The sequence below is a fragment of the Didymosphaeria variabile genome, assembly GCF_027946475.1.
Source record: "Didymosphaeria variabile strain IMI 356815 chromosome Unknown scaffold_2, whole genome shotgun sequence".
NCBI classification, from domain to species: Eukaryota; Fungi; Ascomycota; class Dothideomycetes; order Pleosporales; family Didymosphaeriaceae; genus Didymosphaeria; species Didymosphaeria variabile.
Genome location: NW_026611621.1, coordinates 2,348,460 through 2,374,465, shown reverse-complemented (window position 1 = coordinate 2,374,465; position 26,006 = coordinate 2,348,460). Strand labels below are relative to the sequence as shown.

General features: G+C 54.2%; 9 protein-coding genes across 9 annotated transcripts; 3 read left to right on the top strand and 6 right to left on the bottom strand.

The window, feature by feature from the left end:
* Positions 1-1,412: 1,412 nt before the first annotated feature.
* Positions 1,413-3,023, bottom strand: ADE13 (adenylosuccinase ade13; the record flags this gene model as incomplete). The annotated part of the gene is made up of 3 exons (XM_056211305.1): positions 1,413-1,879; positions 1,933-2,317; positions 2,421-3,023. 3 exons carry the CDS (start codon positions 3,021-3,023, stop codon positions 1,413-1,415), a joined length of 1,455 nt encoding a protein of 484 aa, XP_056074778.1.
* Positions 3,024-4,744: 1,721 nt separating this feature from the next.
* Positions 4,745-6,042, bottom strand: N0V89_002495 (uncharacterized protein; the record flags this gene model as incomplete). Its single annotated transcript, XM_056211304.1, has 4 exons — positions 4,745-4,992; positions 5,055-5,152; positions 5,210-5,525; positions 5,592-6,042. The coding sequence occupies 4 exons, from the start codon at positions 6,040-6,042 to the stop codon at positions 4,745-4,747; spliced, it is 1,113 nt and encodes a 370-aa protein (XP_056074777.1).
* Positions 6,043-7,144: 1,102 nt separating this feature from the next.
* Positions 7,145-8,291, bottom strand: N0V89_002494 (uncharacterized protein; the record flags this gene model as incomplete). The annotated part of the gene is made up of 2 exons (XM_056211303.1): positions 7,145-7,403; positions 7,456-8,291. 2 exons carry the CDS (start codon positions 8,289-8,291, stop codon positions 7,145-7,147), a joined length of 1,095 nt encoding a protein of 364 aa, XP_056074776.1.
* A 10-nt stretch (positions 8,292-8,301) lies between these two features.
* N0V89_002493 (uncharacterized protein) lies at positions 8,302-9,095 on the bottom strand (the record flags this gene model as incomplete). The annotated part of the gene is made up of 2 exons (XM_056211302.1): positions 8,302-8,972; positions 9,092-9,095. 2 exons carry the CDS (start codon positions 9,093-9,095, stop codon positions 8,302-8,304), a joined length of 675 nt encoding a protein of 224 aa, XP_056074775.1.
* Positions 9,096-11,134: 2,039 nt separating this feature from the next.
* On the bottom strand, positions 11,135-13,834 carry N0V89_002492 (uncharacterized protein; the record flags this gene model as incomplete). The annotated part of the gene is made up of 3 exons (XM_056211301.1): positions 11,135-11,653; positions 11,702-11,770; positions 11,828-13,834. The coding sequence occupies 3 exons, from the start codon at positions 13,832-13,834 to the stop codon at positions 11,135-11,137; spliced, it is 2,595 nt and encodes an 864-aa protein (XP_056074774.1).
* Positions 13,835-15,327: 1,493 nt separating this feature from the next.
* On the bottom strand, positions 15,328-16,485 carry N0V89_002491 (uncharacterized protein; the record flags this gene model as incomplete). Its single annotated transcript, XM_056211300.1, has 2 exons — positions 15,328-16,070; positions 16,119-16,485. 2 exons carry the CDS (start codon positions 16,483-16,485, stop codon positions 15,328-15,330), a joined length of 1,110 nt encoding a protein of 369 aa, XP_056074773.1.
* A 568-nt stretch (positions 16,486-17,053) lies between these two features.
* QCR7 (Cytochrome b-c1 complex subunit 7) lies at positions 17,054-17,666 on the top strand (the record flags this gene model as incomplete). Its single annotated transcript, XM_056211299.1, has 4 exons — positions 17,054-17,169; positions 17,276-17,384; positions 17,441-17,494; positions 17,550-17,666. 4 exons carry the CDS (start codon positions 17,054-17,056, stop codon positions 17,664-17,666), a joined length of 396 nt encoding a protein of 131 aa, XP_056074772.1.
* A 991-nt stretch (positions 17,667-18,657) lies between these two features.
* MAG1 (3-methyladenine DNA glycosylase) lies at positions 18,658-19,952 on the top strand (the record flags this gene model as incomplete). The annotated part of the gene is made up of 3 exons (XM_056211298.1): positions 18,658-19,404; positions 19,495-19,544; positions 19,658-19,952. The coding sequence occupies 3 exons, from the start codon at positions 18,658-18,660 to the stop codon at positions 19,950-19,952; spliced, it is 1,092 nt and encodes a 363-aa protein (XP_056074771.1).
* Positions 19,953-23,382: 3,430 nt separating this feature from the next.
* On the top strand, positions 23,383-24,682 carry ecm33_1 (cell wall protein Ecm33; the record flags this gene model as incomplete). The annotated part of the gene is made up of 3 exons (XM_056211297.1): positions 23,383-23,437; positions 23,491-24,346; positions 24,397-24,682. 3 exons carry the CDS (start codon positions 23,383-23,385, stop codon positions 24,680-24,682), a joined length of 1,197 nt encoding a protein of 398 aa, XP_056074770.1.
* Positions 24,683-26,006: the final 1,324 nt, after the last annotated feature.

Genomic DNA, 26,006 nt, shown 5'->3' with positions numbered 1-26,006 from the left:
AGTACATCCTCCAACATCTGTGTAGGTGTTGACACGCCTATAATAGAATTCCAGAGTGATTTACGAAACACATGCATGCCTTCGATATATAATAATCCACACCACTTAGCCAACTCACAATAGCTTAACTTCAATATGATATATGCTTACTCACCAAACATCCATTTTAGGGATTGACTTAGCACCTAATAAGCATCCAATCTCCGCCATGCTGCAGACAGAGACCTGGACAGGAAATTTCCGATCGCAACGCCAACTTCTTTGATTATAACCATGGAGGGTGGTAATTCTTCCAAAGGAACCCTAGCAACATAATGTAATCAATACGTCAACATCCATCTCGAGGACTGCAGGTTGTAGGATTGCATTCTGAAGATTACCAATACCAATTCTTACACCAAGCTTTTAGCCATACATGATTCATGAGGAGACAACGAGTCTCGTGCAGATTTATCTTCTTCCCATTGCTACCCAACAGGATCACGAGCCTCGCTCGCAGACCAGAGCCTACTGCATAATGGTACTTAGTCAGCAACTCTGGCATCTATCTAGAGGAGAGTACTTTACTTACCGTTTCTCCGCAACCTCAACCGCGTGTGGGTTGGAGACATGAACCATCGCATCACCACTGGCATCAGAAGTTACGTCGGTTTCTGCATCGATGGCCTCAATGTCACTGGCGGATAGACCTGAGACCCAAATTCCGCGAATGTGATCTCGATCGGCATGGAGAGTCTCGTCGTTGGGAGTGGCTGGGGGCGGTGAGCTGCGACGGCGTCGAGCGATAGAAGCCAATGCCCTGATATGCCGGGGTGTACTAGCCCTGAGCCTGCCATTGCGCTTGGTCTTCTTCTTCTCGCGCCTGTTTTCATAGTGAGAGGCGTCGGGAGAGTTTTGGTTGTCTACCATGTCTACGTTAGAGACGTGGTTATCTCTTAGGCAGATATGGAGAAGTAGAGCGAGGACTGAACTCAGTGTCTACTTGGTGTTCCGCTTGGTTCGTCTAAAGAAGCTGTCTTGCTCGGTTGGCGAGCCATTCGGTGGAGTGGAAGGGCGGTGGTCGGCGTCACCGGTATTTTTTCCAGCGTTGAGAACTGGAGCTTTGCGTTTGGTGGCTGTCATTCCGAGAGGAGGTGAATGGGCTAGATTGCTCGCCGTTGAGCGAGGGTATCGGGGCTCGGTAGATTGCGATAGCTTGAGATCTTCGGATGTTCTAGTATGATGTTGTAATGGAAGTAACGGTGGATAGCGACATATTTAATTTTTACAGAAGGCATGGTGTCTGCGTCAAGGACGTGCAGCATCATGGTGTCTCCCTGAGCAAACACCGTTGTCTGATTCATTAAGCTACTCGTAAGTAAGACATCTGGTTTCTTGTTTCGAAGGCATCCCAGAATATCTGTCCCATATTTTTAGACATGCAGCTCGGCCGCCTCTCCAAGCTTCAGCTGTCCCGCATCAACATACTTTTTCAACGCAATCTTGACTTCGCGGTCATAGAATGCCTCCACCTGCTGCGGACTCCGTCCGATGAACGTGCTCGGATCCAGCAGGTTGTCCAGCTCACCAAGAATAGGCTTGAAGAACTCTGTCCGCTTGATCCTCTCTATCAAATCGTTGTCCCTACCATACTGCTTGACCTCTGCGCCGGCCTCGTGAGACAGCACACGGATCTCCTCGTGGGCATCTTGTCGGGAAACACCCTTCTTGACAAGAGCCATGATGACGTTCTCGGTGGCCATAAAGGGCAACTCTGCGTCGACGCGCTTGCGGATCATGGCGGGGTAGACGACGAGGCCCGAGGCGATGTTGTTAAGGAGGATGAGGGAGGCATCGGCGGAGAGGAAGGATTGCGGGAGGGCCATCCGCCTGATTGCGCCTGAAAAGGTTAGCGTGTCACATCTTAGAGTTGCTGTACGTGGTAAAGCTTACTGTCATCCAGCGTCCGCTCCATCCACTGTGCCGCATATGTCGCGCTTGCATCCGCGTTCAAATTTCGCAGCTTACGGCCGAGCGAGCACAAGCGCTCGCTCCGCATAGGATTTCGCTTGTAGGCCATTGCGGAAGAACCGATCTGTGTTGACTCAAAGGGCTCCTCTAGCTCCTTGAAGGAAGCGAGCAGGCGGATAGCCTGGCCGATGTTCTCGCAGGTGGATCCGAAAGATGCAAGTGCGTTGAGCACGTCGACATCGACTTTGCGGGTGTATGTTTGGCTGGAGATGATGTAGGCGGAGGAGAAGCCTGCCTTCGTTGTTACAAGCTCGTCGAGCTTCTCGACCTTGTCGTGATCGCCTTCAAAGATTTGAAGGAAGGAAGCCTATCGCCATGTTAGTTCCGTGTTGCGACAGAGTAGGCAACACAAAGCCTCGATACCCAAGCTTGGTCTCTTCGCTGTGCTGTCTTGTAAGGCACAGACGTACCTGTGTGCCAGTGGTTCCCTTCACACCACGGAATCTCAGATCATCCCTTGCGCGCTCCAGGTTCTTCAAGTCCTTCAGCAGGTCCTGAATCCACAGACACGCGCGCTTGCCCACAGTCGTCAGTTGCGCCGGCTGCAGATGCGTATATCCCAGACACGGCAGGCTCTTGTGCTCCTTTGCGAATGTCGACAGTTTCTCAATGACCGTGGCCAACTTGGGAAGAAGGAGGTCCAATCCATCGCGGAGGAAGATGAGGTCCGCATTGTCCGTGCAGTAACAGCTTGTAGCTCCCCAGTGAATGATTCCCCGCGCGGCCGGTGCCTTCTCTCCAAACGCAAACACATGTGCCATAACGTCGTGCCTCCGCTTCTTCTCTTCTTCCGCCGCAATCTTGAATTCCTCGTCCTGTATGATCTGGTGTTGCTTCATTTGCGCGATCGCTTCGTCGGAAATGTCGAGCCCGAGCTCCTTCTCCGACTCCGCGAGCCAGATCCAGAGATTTCGCCATGTGCTGAAGCGATTACGCGGGCTGAAGAGGTACTTCATCTCCTGCGAGGAGTACCTCGAGTTGAGGGGATCTTGATAAGTATCGTTGGGAGACATGACTGCTGAAGACGTGAGTCAGTGACGTGATCTGGGGCGTACTAGATGCAAAACGCAGTGTCCAAAGTCTGAATGCTCTGTGCTGCTCAGCAATTGGCAATGCAAACGCCAATAGAGGGCAGCTCGCACTCCTCAACACGGAGTGTATGCGAAGTGTGGTGACGCGGTCCTTCACAGCTTCATATGCCGCCCACGAGACCCCAAGAAACACGCGACAGACGTCCCTTCACCCGGGATCTTCGGCCGCAGGATTCCATAGCCAAGCAAGCGACGCGCACACATGAAAAACACGCAAGCACATCAGGTAAGATCTCACGCGCAAAGTCACATAGCACAGAAAATGGAAAGAAAACACACCTCAATGGCCTCTCGCGGTCGGGTCGGGCCTCGAAAACTTTTGGTCGGAAGTGAAGATGGATGCGCAAACCGTGAGCCGTGCAATTGAGTGTTTATGAACGGGTGGAGCTCCGTCTGGGGAAAGATTTGGGCGTGTTGGGCGTTGACGAGGCTCCCCACCAGCCCACCTTCACGCGTCGCGCAGAAAAAGTTGTGCGGTAGGGCGGGACAATAGCCGCCGACAACCGGAGCCAAGAATGTGCAGATCGACTGATGGAGAGGTTCGAGACCGATGAGTGTCTATCCCGCGGAAGCACGTTTTGAATAATTGCAACGAATGATCTCGAGCATGTTTGCGGCTTGGAGGGGAAATTACGTCATCAAGGTTGGGATGGTAGCACTACTTCACATGCTGCCGTGTTGTACAGCGTCATGTTCAGCTTCCTAGCAGGCGATGCTTATTTAGCTGCCAGCCCAAGTTTATCGACTTCAACCCAGCATCTTGGTGGGGAGTTGGCATTAATTCTCAAGCGATTGATGTCTCTTCCAGGAACGGTTCACGGTGACGGGTGAGCACACAATCGAAGAATACTGCAAGGAACGATTGCCATAGGTAGAGCTACCTCGCCGACCCGCACTCAATCTCCTTATCATAGTTTCCTTCACAGGCCATCGATCACCCTGAGCATTTGCTCTCACACTTTGTGCCTAGCAGTTGACTCTGCCTTCTGATGCCTTGACTTTGAACTTCCCGATTAGACATCTCGCACAACATGTTGCTTGCGGTGATAGTTTTGTTCGAGCGACCAACTTTACACTTCTGGATGGTATGATGGCGATTCTATATCGAAGAAACAGTGGTGAAGAGGAACGTGTTAGAAGTGGTTCGTCTATTATGTGCTCAGAGTGGGTAACATCATAGTTAGATCCTACAGGTGCAGACTCCGCCAAAGGGCTTGCTGGTGGAAGTATGTCGTGCGAAAGAATCCTCCTAGGGCTTTGTAGCTGGGTACTTGCTAGAGGTAGTTTAGTAAGTAGCACAAGGAGAGCTTGGCCCTGCTCTTTGAGAGGTGAGGAGGGAAATAGTAGACAGGTAGGATGGGCATATGCTTACTGTAAGACCTATTTCCAAAGTCCTTGCTGTGGATATCCCTCTGAGTGACAGAAGCCCGAATGTTGGGTCAACACCCAACCAAAGTTCTCCGCAACCCGATCTATAACTTTCGACGTCTTGACATTACTTTATCATTAAAAATGCTTCAAGGCCATTCGTGGAGGTTAGATCCAAACAGGTAGTTATAACAGAACAGTCCGCGCAATGTAAAGATCCAAATGCCAAACCCAAATGCTTCCCATATATACGCCATCCTCTGCATTCCAACATCTTACTTGTCCAGAGCCTGAAATTCAATTAGCTCCACAGTTGCACCCTCTTGGTATGGCTCGGACCATAGCGTAGGTCGGGTATGTAACCACTGCATGCGTGGCATCCGCCGATTCGATTGCACCGTCCACGCAGGGTAGTCTGACTCGGAGTGCGATAGCCAGATTCGCGGCCAACGTTCAGCGACGAACGCATCGTCCAGTGCGCTCTGCTCGCGGCGCAGTCTCCGCCGTAAACGTCTCAGGAAGCCTGGCCATTCCGTCTTCCGAATCTGAATCTTCGTTTCCCTGCCGACTTCCCCTGCGACGCACCATTAGCACTTCTCATCATGACCCCATCCGTCGCCGCATTGCCCGGCATCTGGTACGCCTTCTCACTGCCCTTCTTCCTCCCCGTCTTCACATCCCGTCTGCTCGCACAGCAGCAGCACAAACCTGTTTGAACTAGCCACGCAAAGATGGCGAACGCGGACGCTGTCCACATAAATCCGAACAAGTAGCTACCAATCGAGGACGAGATGTTGAGCTCGGAGACAGAGGAGATGACGTTGCGGAAGATGACGAACATGACGGTTGCGATGACGGAGGCGGCGGTGCAGAGGAGCGCGTTGATGAAGGTGAGGATGGCGACGGGGAGGGTCCACCAGCGAGAGAGGATCGAAATGGGCATTAGGAAGATGAGAACGAAGGAGAGGCAGGTCGAGGTGAGGAAGAAGCCAAACATGACTCGGGAGACGATCTTGATGAGGTCGAGGATGTCGTTGATATCGGAGGGGAGGTTGACTATGTGCAATTGTCAGTCCATCGACATGCCTAGCTAGACAAGTTGGGTGGGTGTGCTAGACGTACTCGAAGCTCCGGCCAACAGCTCACTACTCAAGATTTCCACGGGATCGAACCAGTACAGGGTCTTGGGCGGACTGCAATACGTGACCCCTTGGTTCACATAGCCCTCGCAGAATCCCCACAATCCAACCTGGTAGAAATCATGCAGTCCCAGCGTTTGCGCAATTGTGTTGATGAGCGCAAAATTGGGTACGCTCGCCGGGATGATATTGCTAACATCGATGCGAATGAAATACCAATCTCGTAGAATAGATTTGTTCTTGATGCCGCCGATCTCGACAAGGATGAGGAAGATGACGGTGACGAAGAGGAAGAAGGACGTGAGGAGAGCCCATATCTTGCGCGTGCGGGTTGCGCGCTTGACTTGGGCTTTGGAGAGCTCGGGGATGATGGTAGGGGTGGAATCGGAGGATGCAGTTACGGAGTTGTTGCGGCGGCGACCAAAGATGCCCATGGTGTCGAAGGAGCGAGCCCCAGGCTCAGGCTCGTGGGTGGATAGGACAACAAAGAAAGAATATGGATACAGAAAAGAAAGGCGAATAGAACATGGAGTCCAAGCCAGACATCTAGGGCCGTAACGCGCGGCCGTCAGAGCTGTCGATGGTTTATGGAGAAGTCCCCAAGGCCGCTTCTGGCTATGACATCAGCATGGCCTGGCCGTTCTTTCCATTTTGCGCCGCGCCATCCCGGCGAGCGACCCGCTAACGACACATGGAAGGCCGGACGCTGCTCGAAGAACAGCAATTGGCAGGAAATAGGCCGGCTGGCTTTGCTGTGCGATAGCCCCTGCGTCTGCGTCAACGATTGAGGCCAAGCAAAGATGACGTTGATCCTCATTGTCTTCTGGTGCCAGGTCTCGAAGGCTTGGTGTTTTGTGGACTTGTTGTTTGCAACAAGTTAGGCTGAGCGGATGATCGATGGGTCCTCTGCCGTGCCGCTGCTTGGTGTTCCGATCAGCCGCATGAGGTTTCGACCATGGCTGGAATGCCAAGCCCAAGAGACTCGGGTCTCGACGGACCCTCAAACCCTTCGGACATGGCCATTCACTGCTCTCACACATCTTCACAGTTGTGAAAAGTTGTTGCACGGAAGATGCCTCTATTTTGCCCTACTCAACTCAGATTCCTTCAACTTCTTTTACAACACTTCGTTTACAACATCGCCGCTGCCACCACTCCTCTCACGGAGCCGCCCATTGCGTCCTCAGTCCGCCAGTGATTCGCTTTCCAAAGTAGAATAATATAAATTACAGATAGTGAACGCCTTCGATCGCCGTCCTCCGCTGTATAAGCCCTACAGGCGCTGTCGGTCGTGTACACTACGGAACCGCTCGCAAATAAGAAGTGAGATCACAAAAGATATGTACCCAAGAAGAGAACATCGGTGTTGCTGTCGCTGTGAGATCAAAAGAAAGCCGCGCTGTCTATGCCATTGACGTCGTCATGTCCACGAGAAGGAAATCGATGAGCTTGTGAGAGCCGAAACAGGAAAATTCAGCCAGTGAGGCGGGTACTTGTCTTAAAAGGCGCATCAAAGTCACAGTAGTCGAGCCTTCACTATGCTGGTGCTACCATGTTGAGGGTGGGCCGCAAGCTCATGGCCATGTCATCCTGGGTGCCAACCATCTCCTTGGGTATCCTGCTAACGCGGTAGGCACCGTTACGGACGGCCAGTCTTGCGGTACCCGACATCCCTGAGCGATTCGAACGGATAGAACCAGCGTCAGACGCATTCGAGCCGCCATACGGGTCGCGGATTTTCGGTGGAGGTGCAAAATCCAAAGCAGTGAAGTTGCCTGATTTGCGGAGCATGTGTCTGTGACGATTAGCTTTGGAATGAGTGATAACAAGAGCGAGGGGATACGTACGGGCTAGGGAGAACGGCAATGTCATCGAAAGAGCTTGCCAGCGGGGTGTGGGGCCTCACTGAGGGACTGTACGGCCTGGGGGTTCCGAGCGGGCTGTCTGGCCTCATCCCGTTCTGTCGCTCTCTGAACGAGACCGGAGGCGCAAAATCAGCGGCATTGAAGATTCCGAAGTCGTCCTGTAGCTTTCCGGGGGTGGGCAGAGAAGCGAGAGGCGCAGGAGGAGGCATGGGCTTCCTGGGAGCTGGTAGACGACCGCTCATGGAAGACATGTTGCGCGGCGGGAGATATGATGAGCCCAGTGAGCTCTGAGACATGTGTGGTCCAGGTCCACCGCGTGACTGGTTAGTGTTGCTGCGGAACCGTGGTGGTGCCCGCGGAGGCGGTGTCATTGCACGACGAGTGACAGGCTGCGCGAACGGAGCTGTGGGCTGAGCGACGATGAAATTCCCAGTCTGCGGGTCAAAGACACTACCGTCAAGGTACTCTGAAGTATAGTCATCGTAGTAATCGTTGTAGATCTGGGGACCTGCGGGCTCGGGCTTCGAGTCATCGAAGTACTCCTTGTAGAACGATCGGATGCGGTTTGCGCGTTGCTCGGGGTCTTCGTTGGGATCATCGTTAGCCGGGGGCAAGGGACGCAGGCTCATCGACAGGCGGTTGGTGTTGTGGCCGAAGTCATCGACCCCGAGGCCACCATTTCCTCCATTCTGGACGATGGAAACTGGACGGCGCGGTTGAGGGGCCAAAGGAGCGGGCTGCTCAGTTTGAGACTCGCGAGGTGAAGGTGGAGTAATCTGAAAGCCTTCACCGTAACTTGAATCACTCAACATGCTCATCGTGTTGCTCTCAATGACCAAAGCGTTCTGTGACTGGACGCGCGGAGGTGGGCTGGGGGGTGGTGGTTGCGCGAGCCTTGTTGTCTCGAACAGGAGGAGCAGGAGGCGGAGGCGGGTTGGCGGCAGTCGGAGGAGCGTACGCGACATAGGCATTGGCAGGTTGCTCGATGACAGGGTCATTCTTAACCGGAGGAGCAGGTGCAGCAGGGAGCGGGTCCTCGTAGTGCGGGTTCAACGGGCTCAAAGGTGAGACTGCCTGCTCGGGATACTTGATCTCAGGAACGGACTTTTCGATTGAGCGCTCAGGCGATGGCGAGGTGCGCAAGGGCATGGATTGAGACATCCTCTGTGCGTTCTTCAGCAGACTGTTCTTCATCTTGTCACTCTGGTTAGTCGAAGACGAGTAGATGGAGCCGTTGCCGTTGCCGTTACGGCCGGTGCGGCTACCGCTGCGGATGCTGGCATCGTCACCGAAAGTCACCGGGCCGTAAGGGTCGTACGAATCCTTGGTAGACCGTGAGAGGGAGTGAAAAGATTCGCGCGAGCTGTGCAGGCCAGCAGGTAGCAGGTAAGGGCTTGAGAGATCCGGTTCCAGGGACAATCCTCTTCCATGCGACTTTTCAACATCCAGGCCATTCAGCTTCATCTCAGGGCCCTTCTTCCCCTTGCTAACAGCAGGGTCTATCCCGAAGTCCAATGACTTGTACTTGTCCTCCTTGTCCTCAGCGCGCAATTTTTTTTACATTTCTCCGGTGCAGGAAGACGAGTACGACTGCAGCGATTACGACAGGCAAGCTGACACATGTTAGCATGATGAAGATGCCGACGACATGGCTCGACCTACGTTACGGCAAGCACGATGAACAAGGTCGGGGTCTGTGTGGGCTTGTGGCAGCCGTCGTCCGAATCGTTCGTGCATGATGCACGCGGCACCAGCCTGGCTCGCGTGGCTTCTTCCACCAGCGCCGTGGTACTTCTGGCAATCTGTCCGACATCCATGCCTCCTTCTCTCCTTGTATGGCGGTGGAAGTGCATGTGATTGTGGTGTGCCATGGTGGCGATGCTCGTTTGATACGTGTGCGAATCGTCGCCTCTTGATCCGAAATCAGGTGCTTTGTTCTGATCGTGTAGTGTTCGAGTTGATTCGAGTTAGGGATTAACAGGGTTAGGTCGTTAAGCGGTCGTATAGCGATCGACTGTGTGAATGTGTATGTTGGTTTGGGCAGTATGTAAGGAGTGACGGTGACTGGCAAAACACAACGCTCTCGAGAACCCAAAAAAGAATGACTGGGGTAAGATACGGACGCCGGGCTCGCGAGGGCGAAGGGCAGAATTAGTAAAAGAGCGGCTCTCACAGTGTGAGGTGAGGAGGAGGAGCACAGTCGGGCACGAGGAGAAGAAGAAGAGGCGCCCCAGGCAAGCTCATCCGGCGAGGGCGTTTGATTGGCCAGGGGGTCCGTGGCCACAAGGTGCGCCCCTGCACGGGAGCTAGAAGGCCTCTCCGTTTGACGTCGGGGTGTTTGTTTGGAGGCGCTGACTCGGGCGCATTCCGCGTCCCTCTGTCCAGCCACGCAGCCGGCCTCTATGCTTCGTGTGCGCGACCCTCGACGGCCATGCGCTCGCGGTGCTCCTGGTGCGAATCTCACCGGGCTGCACAACCGTCCAGGAGATCGCGCACGGCGGGTTATTCTTGCATCACCCCAGGCGGCGTATGCAAGGTACGAGGCCGTCGGGGCTGCTGATTGGCCGGTCCGAGGAAGCCAGACATGCCCCCGAGCAACCCTGGACGCCTCCACGCCGACTCGCCATGGCCAGCGACACCACCGCCATGCTCTTGCCCGCCGCCCTGCTCTTCGCCGCCCTGGAGAGACGCTCGACAGCGCCGCCACTGTTGCTGCATCGCACCAGCTTCCCTTCTGCATCCCAAGACCCCCTGGCGGCAGTGCATCTGTGCTCGCGTCTCCGAACAGCTCAGCAGCCGCCGCGCCCAGTCCGCGCAGGCCTCATTTCCCGTAGCCTCGCCCAGTTGGCCCCGGAGCGGAAATGGCCTGCCCCATGCGGGAGGTGCTGCGGCCCATCATTCGTTCTCGAGCTTATCCACCGCATGCCAGCCTTGCCGTTCCCTATCGTGCACAAACACCACGCTCGCCGGCCATGCTCCATCCGGCCTCGACCATGGCCTCGCCCCAATCTCAGCAAATTGTGCACTCTACGATTCAGCAGAGCTGATGTCATCCTCTAATCCGCGCTCGACCGCGCGCTGGCCAAGCCCTCACCACACCGCTTGTCCTACCGAAGCTTCCACGGCCCGTCTCTCGTATTTTTGGAGCAGAACCCACGCGGTCAAGGGTGGCATAAGATTCACAAGCTGCCCGGACGACGCGGCTCGCTTTGGCTTCCAATTTGCTGTGCAGATGAAGGGGCATCGGGAGCAATGGCTGGATCCGAGAGATTGCTCGCTGATCCTTCGCTTCTTTCGCGCGAACCAAACTCGGTCGCGGCCTTGACTTTGTGGCTATGTTTCACATCGCTCTTGACATAGAACGGTCACGAACATGGCTTGCATACGAGAGCATCAATTGGTGGCCTGTTCAGTGCGCCGTCGCGCCTAGGTGTCACCACCCTCACATTTGCACTCACGATTTAGCATCTCAATCCATGCTTTCTTCAGTCGAACGGTCGCTCGAAGTAAGCGCGAATTGCTTGTGAGCAGACTGAACCAATGCAACATATCTGCCAATCTCATACAATGTTTCAAGAATAGCAGTCGCTGTGACAGAGACTGAGAGTGTCAAACCCAGACTTGTACAGCATGCCTGTCATCCAACCTGCGCATGCTATGCTTATCGCCCGCCACCTGCCTGCGACTGCGTCGGCCAGCCAGTCTCGCTCGATGCCACAGACGGTCCATTGTCCACCTTTTCAGCTTTACCTTGTGCAGAGGTAGCCTGCGAACTGTATCCCAGAGTTGCGAAGCTCGGCTGACGCAAGGCTTGCGCGTTTACAAGAGGATTGGGAGCGAAATGAAGTTGTCTGTGTTGTTTGGGTGAAAGAAGTATGCCTCCCTCTTCTTGTCGATGGTATCGATTCCGTGCATTCAATGTTGTGGATCGAGATGGTTGTGAGCTGGTCGCATTCGTCGCTCTTCTCTGGAGGCTGGACGGTGCTGCGTCCAACTTGGAGTACTGAAGCCCACGCCTGCGACTGGACCACGTCTTCAGTTTTGGATCGTCCGGCACCGCCAGAAACCACTTCATGACCTTGTTCGCCTTCCTGAGGATTGAGGGTGTCGTCGATGTTTTTGCGCGTACTCCAAACATGTTTCTGACGAACTCGTCCTTCTGCCAGGGCTCGTGCAATTGCTGTATTCAGTCAATCCACAAGCTCGGCGCATCAGGGCGTTAACTCACCTCAAATCCCGTATCAGTCGATGCTTGGCTAATCAGGAGTTCCAAGATTCTATGCTCTTCCCTGGCTGCCTGCAGGTGTTCTAGTCAGTGAATGCTCAAGGCTTGGCATCGCTCGTGACTTCTCACCCATTCTTTCTCCTCGGGCGGTTTTCCCACGTCTTCGTTGATCATCCTCATCCTGGTCTGATAATTGCCCCACGCAATGCGGATCTCCTCGCGGAACCGCTCCTCTGACTTCTCCTTCGCTTCTTCCTCGGTCTCATGACTTTCTCCGACCTCTGTGAGAGCTTCTCCTGGAAAGAGCTTTGCTTCTCTACCTCGATGCGGTTTCGAGCCTGTTTGCGCTCTCAGTTGTGCTCTTGCCCCTGCTTCACTTGCCGAATCTTCTGGAGCTATCGATAAGTGGCTTCCGCCCTGCCACACGGAGCGATTCGATGGCGCCCGAGTGTCCGGCGGGAGAGCAATATCGGAAGAAAGCGCGCTACCTGGCGGGAATAGATACGGTCTTCCATTCTGCCCATCCGTCACTCGTAGAGGAGGATTAGCTACTTGGCTCTGCTCAATCGGTCGCCGATGCTTCCGCAGCGATCCCTCGATGCTCTTCCTGAGATCTCCACGGGTTGGTGTGACAACCAACTCTGTCTGGGGAACCTGTATGTACCCTGACGGTGGAGGTTGTGATCCGCTTTGGTGGCTAGGCGAGCTAGGACTCTCGACCTCTGGGTTGCCGGGACTATCTGACGCAACTGACCAAGCTTGAGGCTTGCCCAACTCCTGAGGATACCTGTTCCAACTATCTGCACTCCAATCGTCTGCAAAAATCCTATCCCGAATATCTCGAATCGGTGACTGCAAAGGAGACCCAAGCTTTCGCACCGTGCTAGTTTCTTCGCCTCTCCTTTCATTGGTAGAATCCTCGTCGGCATATATCCCGCGTACTCCACCGCGCAAGGGTTTAAAGCTAGGGCTGCCGCTATTCCACTGTTCTTGCAAGTTAGTTGTTGGTATTTCCACCGTTGAAGACGAATAGCGGACTGTGCTTTCAGATCGATCGGACCCGGTTGTAGAAAGCTTTCTAGGGTATGGTTCGTTGTGACCTCCTGTACTTGATGGAGGCGGTGACGGGAAGTTGTTAACGGACACTCGTGAATCACGGCTATCCGAGGATGCATGCAGTGTTCCCCGACGCGTTTGTGAGCCCACATAAAAGCTCGCGATAGAGCCTTCGGGTACAATAGACGCCGTTTTCCCAGAGTCAGCCGTTTCGCTCAACCCGTCACTTGAGAAGAGCGAGGGTGGCGCCAGCTTTTCCATTCGCTGTACACGCAGCAATTGAGAGTCGCGCGGTCGTACCAGCGTAGCCTGTGGTCCTTCAAAGCAGCGCGGGCCAGGGATAGTGGCAGCTCCATTGGGCCTTTCTGTCTGATCAAAGGCGTCTGAAGGTCTGCTGATAATTTCCGGGCGTTGTGGCAAACTCTTCGCATCGCTCGGCCTCTTCAGCCCAAAGAACTCCTGCATCCCGCCACCACGCATATGAACAATAGTCGCCTCGCTCACCTCACTCCCACTTCTGACTCCATTCGTCGGGCTCTCCATTTGTCCCTCACCATCTTCGATCCTCCAAGATACCCTCCCCAGCTGCTCCTCAGAAGGCCTCCATCTATACGCATTATCTTTCCCTTCTTCTTCCCTAACTTCCTCGATCTGATCTCCCAACTCACCAGGATCATACAAACACCTCATCAAAGCATCATGCGTCTCCCTCAGGTCCCCACTCACCTCCACCATTGCCCCTCTCGTGTTCGGACTGTGCGTCCTTCGTGTCCGCCACTCAAGGTCTGTCTCGTGGAGCTGACGGTTAAAGGCGCGTTTGCTGGCTGCAATGGAACAGCGAGCGAGGATTTTGTCGATATTATAGTGAGTAGAGGTTTCGGTCTTGGGAGAGAGGACGGTAGAGGGCCCAGTAGAGCTGGTCGTGGTAGTAAAGGTTCGGGACCTAGCGTGATCCTCGGCAAGGAAGCCTGCGAGACTGAGGTATGAGTCGGGTTCGTCGAGGGGGACGGCTTCATCGACGGGAATGAATGGAAGAGACGGCGTGGATGAGAGGACGGGACGGTGGTTGTCAGAGGGCATAGTAAGATCGAGCTCGCTGGTTGATGTAAATCGTAGCTAGGTTTGAGTAAGAACGAGAAAAACAATTTTGCATAGCCGGAAGACGATCATGCATCGGTGCGAACGAGGCACAGTCGCTTTGTTTGCTCAGAGGCGACATTGTGAAAGCGGTGTCTTCGAGACGTGAAGTCTGAGTGGCTCGTCTATCGGAAGAGTGTTTGCCATGCGGATATGCCGCTTTAAAAGGTGCGGAGTCGTAGATGGAGACGAACGTAGATGAGTAGGGCAGAGCGCTCATACTGTTCGAATTTGATAATACCAATCAACCCCCCTTGCGTGATTATATTCCGTAGCCCTCATGATACTCCAATGCTGTGACCACAGATCATGAGATGAAAACGCCGATGACGGTCATGATGAAGATGATCAACAGCATCAAGAGGGCACCATCAGGGTGTAGGCCGTACTCTATAATCTTGCCTTCCCTTACACAGCTCCACCTGTGGCTCACTACTCACATGCATGTTTCTTGAAACACTCCTGATCTGAGCCTTTATCTTTCGAACTATGATTTCGATCTCAAGTACCAAGTCTGTTCCGATAGCACGATTCGTAAGAGAAACACGACCGATAGACACCAAGCCCAAACTCTCCTCTTTTCAAGCGAGCTGATCGCGTGACAACAAAGAAAGGCCCAACTCAGCGCACTCCTACATTGATGAAGAAGATGTTATCCACAATAGCACGGTGTTCAACGTTTTTATCAAAGGCGTTAAGAGGAAGGCTTATATCTTAGATCAATATCTGTCACATTTGAACAACGAAGCTGAGGAAGCGTACATTATCCCACACAAAAACCATGAAATCGGACAGATGATAGCCGTGTCTTTGTCTAAGATGGTAGGACGAAACATGGAATGTAGCAGAAGGCGTTGATAAACTTCTGTCGATCCGTATTTGTCGTATATTACATTGAGCAAGTCTGGAAAGCTCTGCAGAGCGTGAGCAAGTTAACGTGGAGCACAACGGGTATACCAAGTTGGCGGAAAGGGCTTGGGATGGCTCGCTGAGCAATACATGACCCGTGTTAATCACTTTACAGGGATGCTAGGATCAGTCATCCAGTAATGCAAGTTATTTTCACATGTGCTGTGTCCTGCACTGTCGAGTGAGCCCCTGCACTCGTTCACGGAATTATAAGACCACGGTGAGCCTACAAAGTCGAGATAAGACCAAGAATTGGTATACATTGCCGTAAAACGTGCCCAAAGCAAAGAGAAGGTACTCGGATGCCTCTGAACGCCGATGCCGTCGTGCCGCCCAAATGCTGTATATACACGAAGACGCAGAACGTAATAACAAACCAGGCAATGCTCACTCGGGATATCGCGCTCCCAAACACAACGCCTCAGAACAGGCCCAAAATATGTGGTGTTACTAGTCGACTTCGAGATATGACTTTCCTTTGCACTCATCGCCAGGGCTTATTGCCCATCATTGAAAAGTGGTCAAGCCTAAGCTTGCATCTCCAGCCCTTCCTGCTTGAGCTTTTGATGCATCGACCGCAGTGTCTCGTATGTCATCATCGTAGTGACAGCTGCCGGTACCGCTCGAACCATATTCGTGCCCATGCCGTTGTAGAACGCTCTCCAACCCTCTTCGTGCAGTATTGTGGTAATGGTCCGCATCATACCGCGATACCGAGGGATGTTAATCATGCCGTCAGAAGAAGCTGTGCCTGGACCCCTTGTTAGGTATCGAGCTTCTTGGTGACTTCCTCGGAAGGCTACATCCTCGTGTGAGGCGGAGGGAATCGTACGCTGTTGTGTCTGCAATCTGGTGCGAAGAACCTCATGGGGATATGTCGCAGAGGTTGCGCAGATTTTGCTTAGGATCGTTGCTCCTAGTATACCCGACCAATGCATGTCGTTGTCGGACGAGGTCGTTTGACCCATCTCCAGACCAGTGAACTTCATCTTGAAGAACTCATACAGCGGAAATTGAATGGCGACGTGAGTGAGACCAAGTAACGCGGGTGTTAGGCCCGAGTAGAATGCTCGCATGCCTTCGTTGGCGTACATTTTGCGGAAGGCATCGAGCGTGTTCCTGTAGTGCCATGGCGGGCGATGTTCGTCAGAGGCGCGCGCACTCACTTGGGACATCAACCTCGTCTTGATGACCCAAATAGGGTTTGTCGCTAGCGTCGAACATGCACCGGCGGCAACCGAAGCTGATACTCGTGAAAGCCATTTGTTCTCTGCACACTATCAACAGAGTTCCAATTCTGCTAGGTGTTCACACAGACCTATTCGCGTATAGAAGAAGTCCTTTGACCAGTCGTACACGCTCATATAAACGGCCCAGGTGGGCACATAACCGAGCAGCATCGGCCCGAGCCCTCTGTACATGCCCCGAATGCCATCCTGAGTCCAGATGACTCGCGCAGTGCCTAACAGACCCTGGTATACGATGCGCGTGGCCTTGCCGTGGTGTCGTGGGCGCCAGGAACCCTGGGCTTGCAGGCGAGTTTTTATGACGTCGAGCGGGCAGGTTACGATGCCAGAAGCAATACCGGCGACAGCACCACAGGCTGCATTCACCGAGGAGTTGGGCAGGGCAGCGCACTTGAGAGCCAAGCTAGAGTAGGGTGAGCTCCAGTTTTGATCGTGCATAGAGGAGCGGTCGCGGGAGGAAAGAGCGGTCGGCGGCGCATACCGTTCTCGCGCACTGTTTGGGGACGGCGGCGGCGCGGGATCGTCGGCAGACATTGCAAGGGCTGGCCATTGGGGAGCAGTTAGAAGACACTCGATAGCGACGTTTTGCAGAGAGCGCCTACAGGCCGTCGTCCCCTTCTAAGTGCCTCAGTGTGCGGAAGCCCCGCAGCACTCGGTGACACAATAGCTAGCGATTGACCAGCTCCATTGACCACCGGATCCCGGGTAAGTGTCGTATGGCGGGGGTTCGGAGGGTGCGCTGCCGAGAATGAATGGAGCGTCGCAGCGAGCGGTTGCGAATGCGGTTGCGGTGGGAAGGGTACTCGGCGGCGTCAGCAGGGTCGTAGCTGTGAAAGGCGGACGGGTGGGGGCTTGCATGCTCGCAAAAGCTTCCGGGCCTTGGCGCGCTGGGTCCAATTCGCTTCCTCGCTTTGAAGACCTCACCACTGCAACAACTCGCACCCCCCATTGAACCGCCGCCACTGCCCGCCGAACTCGCAACGGAACCGAAAGACACTCCTTCGCCATGTCTGCGCCGTCTCTCGCCCCTTTCATCCTCAAACGCCCGTGGCTGCAGCGCTGGGTGGCGCCGCTCGCCAAGTGGTACGGCAACGCCGCTGGCTATAGGCAGCTCGGTCTGAGGTACGGAAGCCCTTTCTGCGAGCCAGTCCGGGCTGGAGACTCTGAAAATACTTGACTTGGTTCTCTGTTGAGTTGGAGCGATGCGCTGACGCTGGTTGTTCCGCAGGGCCGATGATATTCTCCCCGAGGAGAACGACGTAGTCCAGCTTGCCCTCAAGCGCCTGCCTCCTAAGGAGGCCTACGACCGCGTGTTCCGCATTCGTCGAGCTTTCCAGGTAACATATACCACGTAGCCAATGCTCTGGGATGCGCTGTTAACCGAATGCCGCAGTGCTCCGTATCCCACCAGCTCCTGCCCAAGAGCGAGTGGACCAAGCAGGAAGATGTGAGAAGGACTCGAAGCCGAAGTGGCACTGGAGACTTTGCTAAAGTGTATGCAGGACACTCCTTACCTGAGCAACATCATCAAGGAGATCGAGGTTGAGATGGCGGAGCGTGAGGATTTGGAGGCCATGGTCGTGCAGAAGAGGGCAGCGAACGCCAGCAGCGGACATTAGACGGACGGGAAGAAGTGTATATACGACAACTGACACTGACAAGGGGCGTGGAGGTATCGAGCTGTGCATTTAGAGTGTACTATCAAGAAATTTCCTATTGTCATGTATTGAATGTTCCTAGAGCCCATCAACTCTGTCACCGCTACAGGAATCACTTCAATGGGCTCTTCATGTGATTGTTATCGGAATCAGAAGGTGAAGTGATGCTAGCTGCGGTTTTGAAATGCTTTTGAATGCTTCTCTGGGAGACATGCGCGCTGCGAAACCTCGGAAGCTCTGAGCCAATCATATGAAAGACAGATGTCAGAAATCCTTTTCGAGAATTTCATGACGGCTCTTCTCTTTGACATGGAAAAGTCTACTGTTGAACTCATTGGTTCATAGCTATGAAGCCGTTCATATTGTGGATTTTGTGTAGAACTTGGACTCGGTCAATCATAAACCTTATGTAAAGCTGGCTATGTAATCGTCAACGGCGGAATATACGTGTCGGAAGCCTGCAACGACGGTTGGATCGCAGCCAAACGTGCCTGGTACAATTTCAGGGCAATATGTTGTCTGGTAAGATACGTCCGGTGCTTCATTCACGCCCAAGCTTAGCTTTGCCCTCCTCACTGCAATAGGGAACTGAAAATTGGTTCATGAAGAGGACGAAGTCACCATTCGAGGTCAGCAGAAATGAATATGCCTTGGTCCCAAAAGACTTATCATCCATTACCAAGACACAATGCAATTCGTCAATACGAGGTCGCATTGACTATCTATGATATTGGTCAGCACGAAGTCAGGTGCTTCCGCGACCGACCAACTTCAAGGCCCCGCGACCGCGTCAGACATCCGTCACCCGAGAAACTTCATGCTCAGCCGCACAACACTTCAAAGAATACACACATCTCAAGACGCGCATTCGTCGCTTTCGTGGTAAAGGTCAAATGCTAGGTTACTAAAGTCATATTATTCATCGCTTGCACCTCAATATCACTGTTTCACAATGGCTCTACGGCGCTCAGCCCGCATCTCCACAGCTTCCGCGGTACCAAAGCCAGTGGCATACAGAAAGATAACCCCTACACCATCCACAGAACCCAAAGAAGCCACCAAAAAGCGAAAAAACCGAGCTTCAAACACCGCTACGTCACCGCCCGAAGTATCTGAGGTGAAAGCGGCAGAGTCCATCTTCGCACCAGACCGTCAACCTATCTTTGCAGTCCCAGAGCTCCCTTCTACACCTCTCACGAAACGACGGAAAGTCGCCTTGGAATCACCTTCCAAACCTCCGCCATTCACGCCGACTCCGTCTGGCGTGGGCTTGCTCGCTCACACACATGCTTCGGAATCGGACCACCCCTTGGAAGACCTTGGCAACCTCAAGCCTCGTCCCGCAGAACCCCACGCCACCAACGCGCCCTTGTCAACCCCAGGCGGATCACGCGTGACAGCATACACCTCATCACCAGCGAAACCTTCCACACCATCAGCGTCGCAAGAAGCAGCCGAACCCTCGCCAACGAAGAAGCGTAAGGCGAAGGAGACTGTGCCGCCAGATGTCGGCGTGCTGAACAAGCCGACCGCGACGATTGACACGCTGCTTAAAGATGCGGAGAAGTCTTTGTGTAGTGTGGATCCAAAGTTGAGGCTCTTGGTGGAAAGACATAAGTGTAAGATATTTAGTCCGGAGGGATTGAGGGAGGTGGTGGATCCATTTACGGCGTTGAGCAGTGGGATCATGGGACAGCAGGTATGCTTTTATTATTCCAGTTTCACTAGAAATTGTGTCAATGACAGAGCACGTTCACTTAGATGTTAAACTGCTAACACTATTACACAGGTCTCAGGACAGGCTGCTGCCTCGATACGCAAAAAGTTCACTGCACGTATGTCATAGTCTGCGTAACTGACACATCGCCTTCCTTCACAAGAATGGAATATTCACAAAGCGATGCTACCAGTGACAAGCTCACAAACGCCCATGGACTAACGAATGTCTACAGTATTCCCGAAAGCCACCCTTCCTTCCCCAACCCCTCCCAAGTCGTTGCTAAAGACCTCCCCACCCTCCGCACAGCCGGCCTCTCCCAACGCAAAGCCGAATACATCAGCGGCCTCGCCGAGAAGTTCGTCTCTGGAGAACTAAGCGCCGCCATGCTTATTAGCGCGTCCGACGAAGAGCTCATCGAGAAGCTCGTTGCCGTGCGCGGCCTCGGCAGGTGGAGCGTCGAGATGTTCGCTTGCTTCGGGCTCAAGCGCATGGACGTGTTCAGCACGGGCGACTTGGGCGTGCAGTAAGTGAAAGGTCCTCGCCCCCTGAGGCGAAACACACCGCAAGATCTATCAGAAGTTTACTGACGGGGGTAAACAATGTAGGCGCGGGATGGCCACGTACATGGGCCGCGACACATCGAAGCTCAAAAACAAGGGCGGCAAATGGAAATACATGAGTGAGGCAGAGATGCTGTCCATAGCGTCTAGGTTCTCGCCTTACCGGTGCGTTCATCTCCGTGTCCTTCCTTGTTCATCTGCAGTGATTTCGTGCTACGAGGGTGGTTTAGTCGAGGGGCGCGATGCTGATCTCACTTAGATCGCTGTTTATGTGGTATATGTGGAGAATCGAGGACGTTGACATCAGTGTCATGCACACGACTTGAGTCGAGCACGCAAGTAAGGTTATAATACATGACATAGGCGAGGATGCATAAGCGGTGGCCGATGAGAGGGTCATTGTGTGTTGTGACTCGGTTGTGAAGTGCGTAGGTAGTGGAGCTCTTGAGCCGAACGAATGGCTGAAGAAACAAACGATCAAATACAAGTGCAAGTACGCACCGACCGCACCTGTCAATCATGTTGTGTGCGGAGCGTCATCTGCAGCGCGTACGAATTCGTATTTCTGTGTCATGGCCCCGGAAGTCGGTGCACGCAGGTCATCCTCACGTAGTACGGCTCCGCTTCAAGATCGCTCGTGAAGGAGCAAAGCCTAACGCGGATAGCCATCGTCTTTCTCTCGTAGTTGACTGCTCTCATCCTTGATTGGTATACAGTGATGCATGTGCAGCGAGCGATGTGACGTCCGATGAGCGCACGTATGGAGTAGTGTGCGCAGCCAGATCTTGTGTGGTACAGATAAAGCCTTCTTGAAGCTAATATGAAAGATTTGCTGATACTCGGGGATGTCGGCTGTGTTCCCTTAGTCAAGGCTATTGGTGGGATGCATTAGCGATGCACGCACGAGTCACTGCGAGGGTCTTTTATCATGGTTGTATTCGTCGCAAGAATTACTGTCATCGAGAGCTCGTCTCAATGTCATGATGTACCACCAGACGTGGGACGGGACGGGCCGATAACACCACTGTCTTGTGCGATTATGTGAGAGGGATTTGCCAAAGGTCATCATGGGTTGCGAGGTTACTTCGTTAGTAGTTGCGAGTGCTATTGTTAGTGGACCACCTGGTGTACATCTATGGCAACTACTCGACAACAGCGGCCATGGATGACAGCCCATCAACATTCCACACACATTAAGCATGCCGCATCGGCGATCTCGTCCCGCGGGGAGCTCGGCGCGCGTGGTACAAGACCAGCCGAGAATGGACATTGTGAGACTGGCCTTCACCTTACCGCATCCTACCGTTCAGACCATGTCCATCTCGTACTCGTCTTTCCGCGGCTGCACACATGATCCGATCCTTCTCGATCCGAGATGCTGCTGGCAGCCGTTGCAGAAGACCAGGTCTCTAACGGCGTGGCGACGGGTTGTTTACAGGGCATTTAGTGGTAGCGAGTGTTTTGAATGTGAGATGTGGATGTGACCGGGGTAGCAACCGTGGTTCGAGCAACGTAGGGGAGCGTCAATGGCACTGTGCGACTTCGACTTGACAGAAGGGGAGTAATGTGCGAGGCAAAGGATTGCTTGCATCTCATCCACTCGGAGCGTAAGACTCTGTAGAAAAACAACAAGGCTCAGTCTGATGAGCAGGACTGCAGTAATGGTGGTACAAGGAGTGGTGGAAAAGGTCGACGCAAAATGCTACGTTGGAGGGCCGGAGAAGCGCATCTCGAGGGCATGAGCAGTGATGGTCACACGGGAATATTGGCGTTCCATTCCCCTAATGCACCCCACCCTCTCCCATGGCAAGTGTGACCGCCATGTGCAAGGCTGGTGTAATCACCAGCGCGGGTACAAGGTATTGTCTTACGACGTTGCCGAACGAGGTACTGCAGGGCGTTGGCAGAAAAGATCAACGTCAAAGCTACAGTGATGTTCTCTCAGTAAAGACAATCAGAGTGTTATCGGGCAAAAGCGTCCGATTTTCGGTGCTGTATCTTCGCACTTTGGTTGTTGATTCTGATGTTGTCACAGAGTGGGGAGGGTTTTCCAGCATAGAGGTCGTCCCGAGGGCTAAAGGTGCGATTGGTAGATCAAAGCTGGGTCTGAAAGTTCACCACGGCGGATATCCGACTCCCTATGATGGCATACCTTCTCAAGCCGAAGCCAGACCCCAGCTTCACAAGTATCTTGCAGTGTAAAGCCGGAAAGAGATTGGGAGCAACATGATTAGCCCCAAGATTGCGTTTCATGCACAGTACGGAAGTGCCGGCGACTGGTTTCGGAGAATTTCCACAGCGTCCTGTGCAAAGTGTTGGATGGTGAATGTGAGGGCTCTGAACAGCTGGCCAAGCGGGAATTGGCACTGGCAGTGGTCAGTGGGAGTGCTCTTCCCTGGTCTCGTCACGGTCGGGCACGCGAAGCTGCAAGCGACAGAGATTAATCGGCTGGCGATGATGACAACAATGAGATTGCGCAAGTGCATCCGTCTAGCGTGCTGGGCGATGTCAGGGAGTGATGTTGATAGCAAGGCCACGCCGTGCTTGATTGGAGGTGCAGGCGAGGCGAGACCAGGCGACGGTCGAGGGCAGAATACTGGATGACGGCAGCGAGGAGACCATCCGGCCCACTCGCAAACGGGCTGAAACGCGGACGGAGTGCAACTGTCGACACGCTGCTGATGTCCGACACAGACGACGGGGCCTGCCTCAGCATCGCCGTCCATGGGCGTGCGAGGTGGCGGGACATGGGCTCGTGGAGCGTCGGGCATTCAGCCGGGGCATGATGCGACTTCTCGTCGACCACCTTGAATGAATTGTGAGCTGTGGCTGGACGTGCTCGAGCCTAATCAGGATCTGCACACGCCGAGTGGGGAGCGTCGCACGCCCCGGTCGTCTCATGCCGTCGCCGTCTTCATTCCTGGATGCGCGACTCCACGTAAACAGGCACCGCCGGGCGCGCGCTCCACTCGGCGTGGATGCAGGCAGCGCCAGCGCGATGGCGAGCGCGCAGCAGACAAGGCCAGCGCGGCGCGGACACGACGACGACGAGTCTGTCGGCGCGGCGCGAGACGAGATGACCTGGAGGCCGAGCGTGCGCCAGTGTGAACCGGCTGGTCGCGCCCGCCCGATGCGGCTAGCCCGAGCATGGTCCGCGCCTCCTTTTCAAACACACTCTCTCCTGCCTTCTGCCTCGTCGTCGTTCCTCATCCACATTCGCTTTCTTGCGACTTCCCCTGCCAACCGTCCTGTGGGGTCTTTATTAATTCTTCCAGTTTCTTCCTTTCCTCGTCAATCGCTCAGCATCTTCAGTGTTTTGGAATTGGACCATATAGCCCGTCCTCGTCGAGAGCAGTCTTAATATCGCACAATCCGTCTCGCTTTTCGTTCCGCCGACATGTCTCTCTTCAAGGTTGCGCTGCCTGTCCTGGCAGTCGCCGGCTCTGCCTACGGTATGTCTTTGCCGCCTCGCTGTCCACCCACCTCCTGCTGACCTGCTCGACAGCCGCCTCCTGCAGCAACTCCGCTACCACAACCATCCAGAACGGCGGCGATGCCACCGCCATCGCCGCCTGCACAACTTACTCCGGCAGCGTGGCTGTCGCCACCGGTGTGACTGATGACATCTCCTTCGATGGCAACTTGAAGACCATCGACGGTGACTTGGTCATCGAAGCCAACTCCGGCATCCAGCGCTTCGGAAGCTCCAGCCTCGAGTCCATCTCTGGCAAGCTCACCCTGAACGACGTCTCGCAGCTCGCAGCTCTGTCTTTCCCCCAGCTGACCGAGGTCGATGAGCTCACTCTCAAGGGTCTTCCCAACCTCCGATCCTTGGAGTTCACAAAGGGTATCACAAAGGCCGACAAGCTCGACATTGAGAACACGAAGCTCCAGGACTTGGCCGGTATCGATCTGGAGGAAGTGTCCTCCATCTTCATTGCCAACAACGACGACATCAACAGCATCGAAATGAAGGTCACCAACATCACCGAGTTCATTACCCTTTCTTTCAACAACGCCGAGGTCAACGTGTCGTTCCCCAACCTTGAGTCGGCCAACAACATCTCCTTCCGTGCAATCGGTTCCTTGAGCATTCCCTCATTGTCCAAGATCAACAGCGGAAGCTTCGGAGTTTTCGAGAGCGACAATCTCGCAAGCCTTTCGGCCCCCAACCTCACCAAGATCGACGGTGCTCTCGTCATCGATAACAACAAGGGCTTGAAGAACGTCTCCTTCGCCTCCCTCACTGATGTTGGCGCCAACCTCCAGATCGCCAACAACACCAACCTTCACGAGATTGACGGCTTGCCCAAGCTCAAGAACGTCCAGGCTGCGCTCGACATGAGTGGCAACTTCTCCAAGTGAGTACATGCGGACAACAGACCGCCAACGCGACACTAACAGTCATCAGGGTCGAGACGCCTTCGCTGGACTTCGTCAAGGGTGTTTTCAACCTGCAGTCTACTGGCGACATTGGCACCATCTGCACCGACTTCTACGACCCCCTCAAGTCCAAGGGCAGGCTCCAGAAGGGCAAGTATGTCTGCGAGGGCAAGCTTGACGAGGCCAGCACCGCAGGCAGCACTCCCAAGAGCGGCTCGAGCAGCGGCGACGACAAGACGGGCGCCGCTGTTGGACTTGCCGTCCCCAGCATCTCTCTTGGCCTTGTTGGCCTGGTTGCCGTCCTGTTCTTGTAAATCAATCAGCATCCGGGACGAACGGCCCACAAAACCGCTTGGAAACCATCCTATCATCCATGTTCCTTTGGCAGCATGTTAGCGTCCAGCGCGCGAGCGCCCTGGTAGGCGACCGGACTTCGAGTCGTGGATGTAATCGGGGAGAGGAGTAATGGGCAACATGCATCAGGTGTCGGGCTTGATGGCGAGAGCTTACTAGATTTTAATACGTCACGCACTTTTGACATGACTTCGAGACCGATTGTGTGGAGCGTGCAGTTGACGGTTCGGGTACGAATGGCATTCCACGAAAAGTGCACTCCTTTCCTTTCGTGTGTATAGGTTCTGGCGTCTCACTGTTGTATGCTACTGCGGGAATACATTGCATGGTTATTTTTTCATCTAAAACTCACTCCATTGTTCAGCGCATAGTGACGTCTTGGCGCACGTCCTCTCCTGGTCTCTCCCCTCGATCTCGCGCTCATCATCTGATGCAACATTGCTCGAGCCACCGGGGAAACGGCGTGCCTCCCATGCGCCTGTTGCCCATGTTCAAGCGCCTGCACGTATGGTGTCACCTGCTTCTGTTCTAGGCCATCCTGGTTTACAGGCCGCGCATGTCTCCCCACTGTGGTCACCCTGAGCAGTCGACACCCGAACCAGAGTCCTGCTGGTCATGCATCTCGAATGGGGTGTGTGCAGCCGTCCGCGAGCCTGGTGAGAGGGTACGGGCCCGGGTTTCCTTTTGTCTGATCGATTCAGCCACGATCCTACCCAACGCTCGAATCGAGACCGGGTGGCAGCCTGCATCTACAAACAGCCCGAGAACGGACAAAATGGGAGCCTGCATCAAGAAAAATCTCATGGGACACAGTATACCTGCAAATGCACGTTCTGGTCTGTCAATGTCGCTCTACGTCCCTTCGCATGACGGCGCCCGTTTACTGTCAACATGTAGCGCCGTTACCGGAAGCGCACACTGGAGCACATCTGGCGGTGAAAGCATCCTTGCGTTTCTTTGGCTCGCCAGAGCGTCGTTCCCGATATCTCATTCAAGGGATACCCGGCTTGCGGGGCACCTGTTGAGCAGACCGTATTGTTTCATCGCTGCGGCATTCGGGTCCTGCAAGGGAGACGCAGTGGCGCACCCGCGAGATTCACGCCTCTCCACATTCGGTACCTTTCTTGGCAGTCGCTGTTGATGGCTGTGAGCGCTCGACTCTATGTTTGTATGCAGGCTGCGCGGGGAAATATGCCCATGGTACCGCAACCGCGCAATTTACATGGAGGGTTGCAACGACCTGGTCAACTTCCGGCTTCCGCGCAATGCAGCTAATGCTTGCTG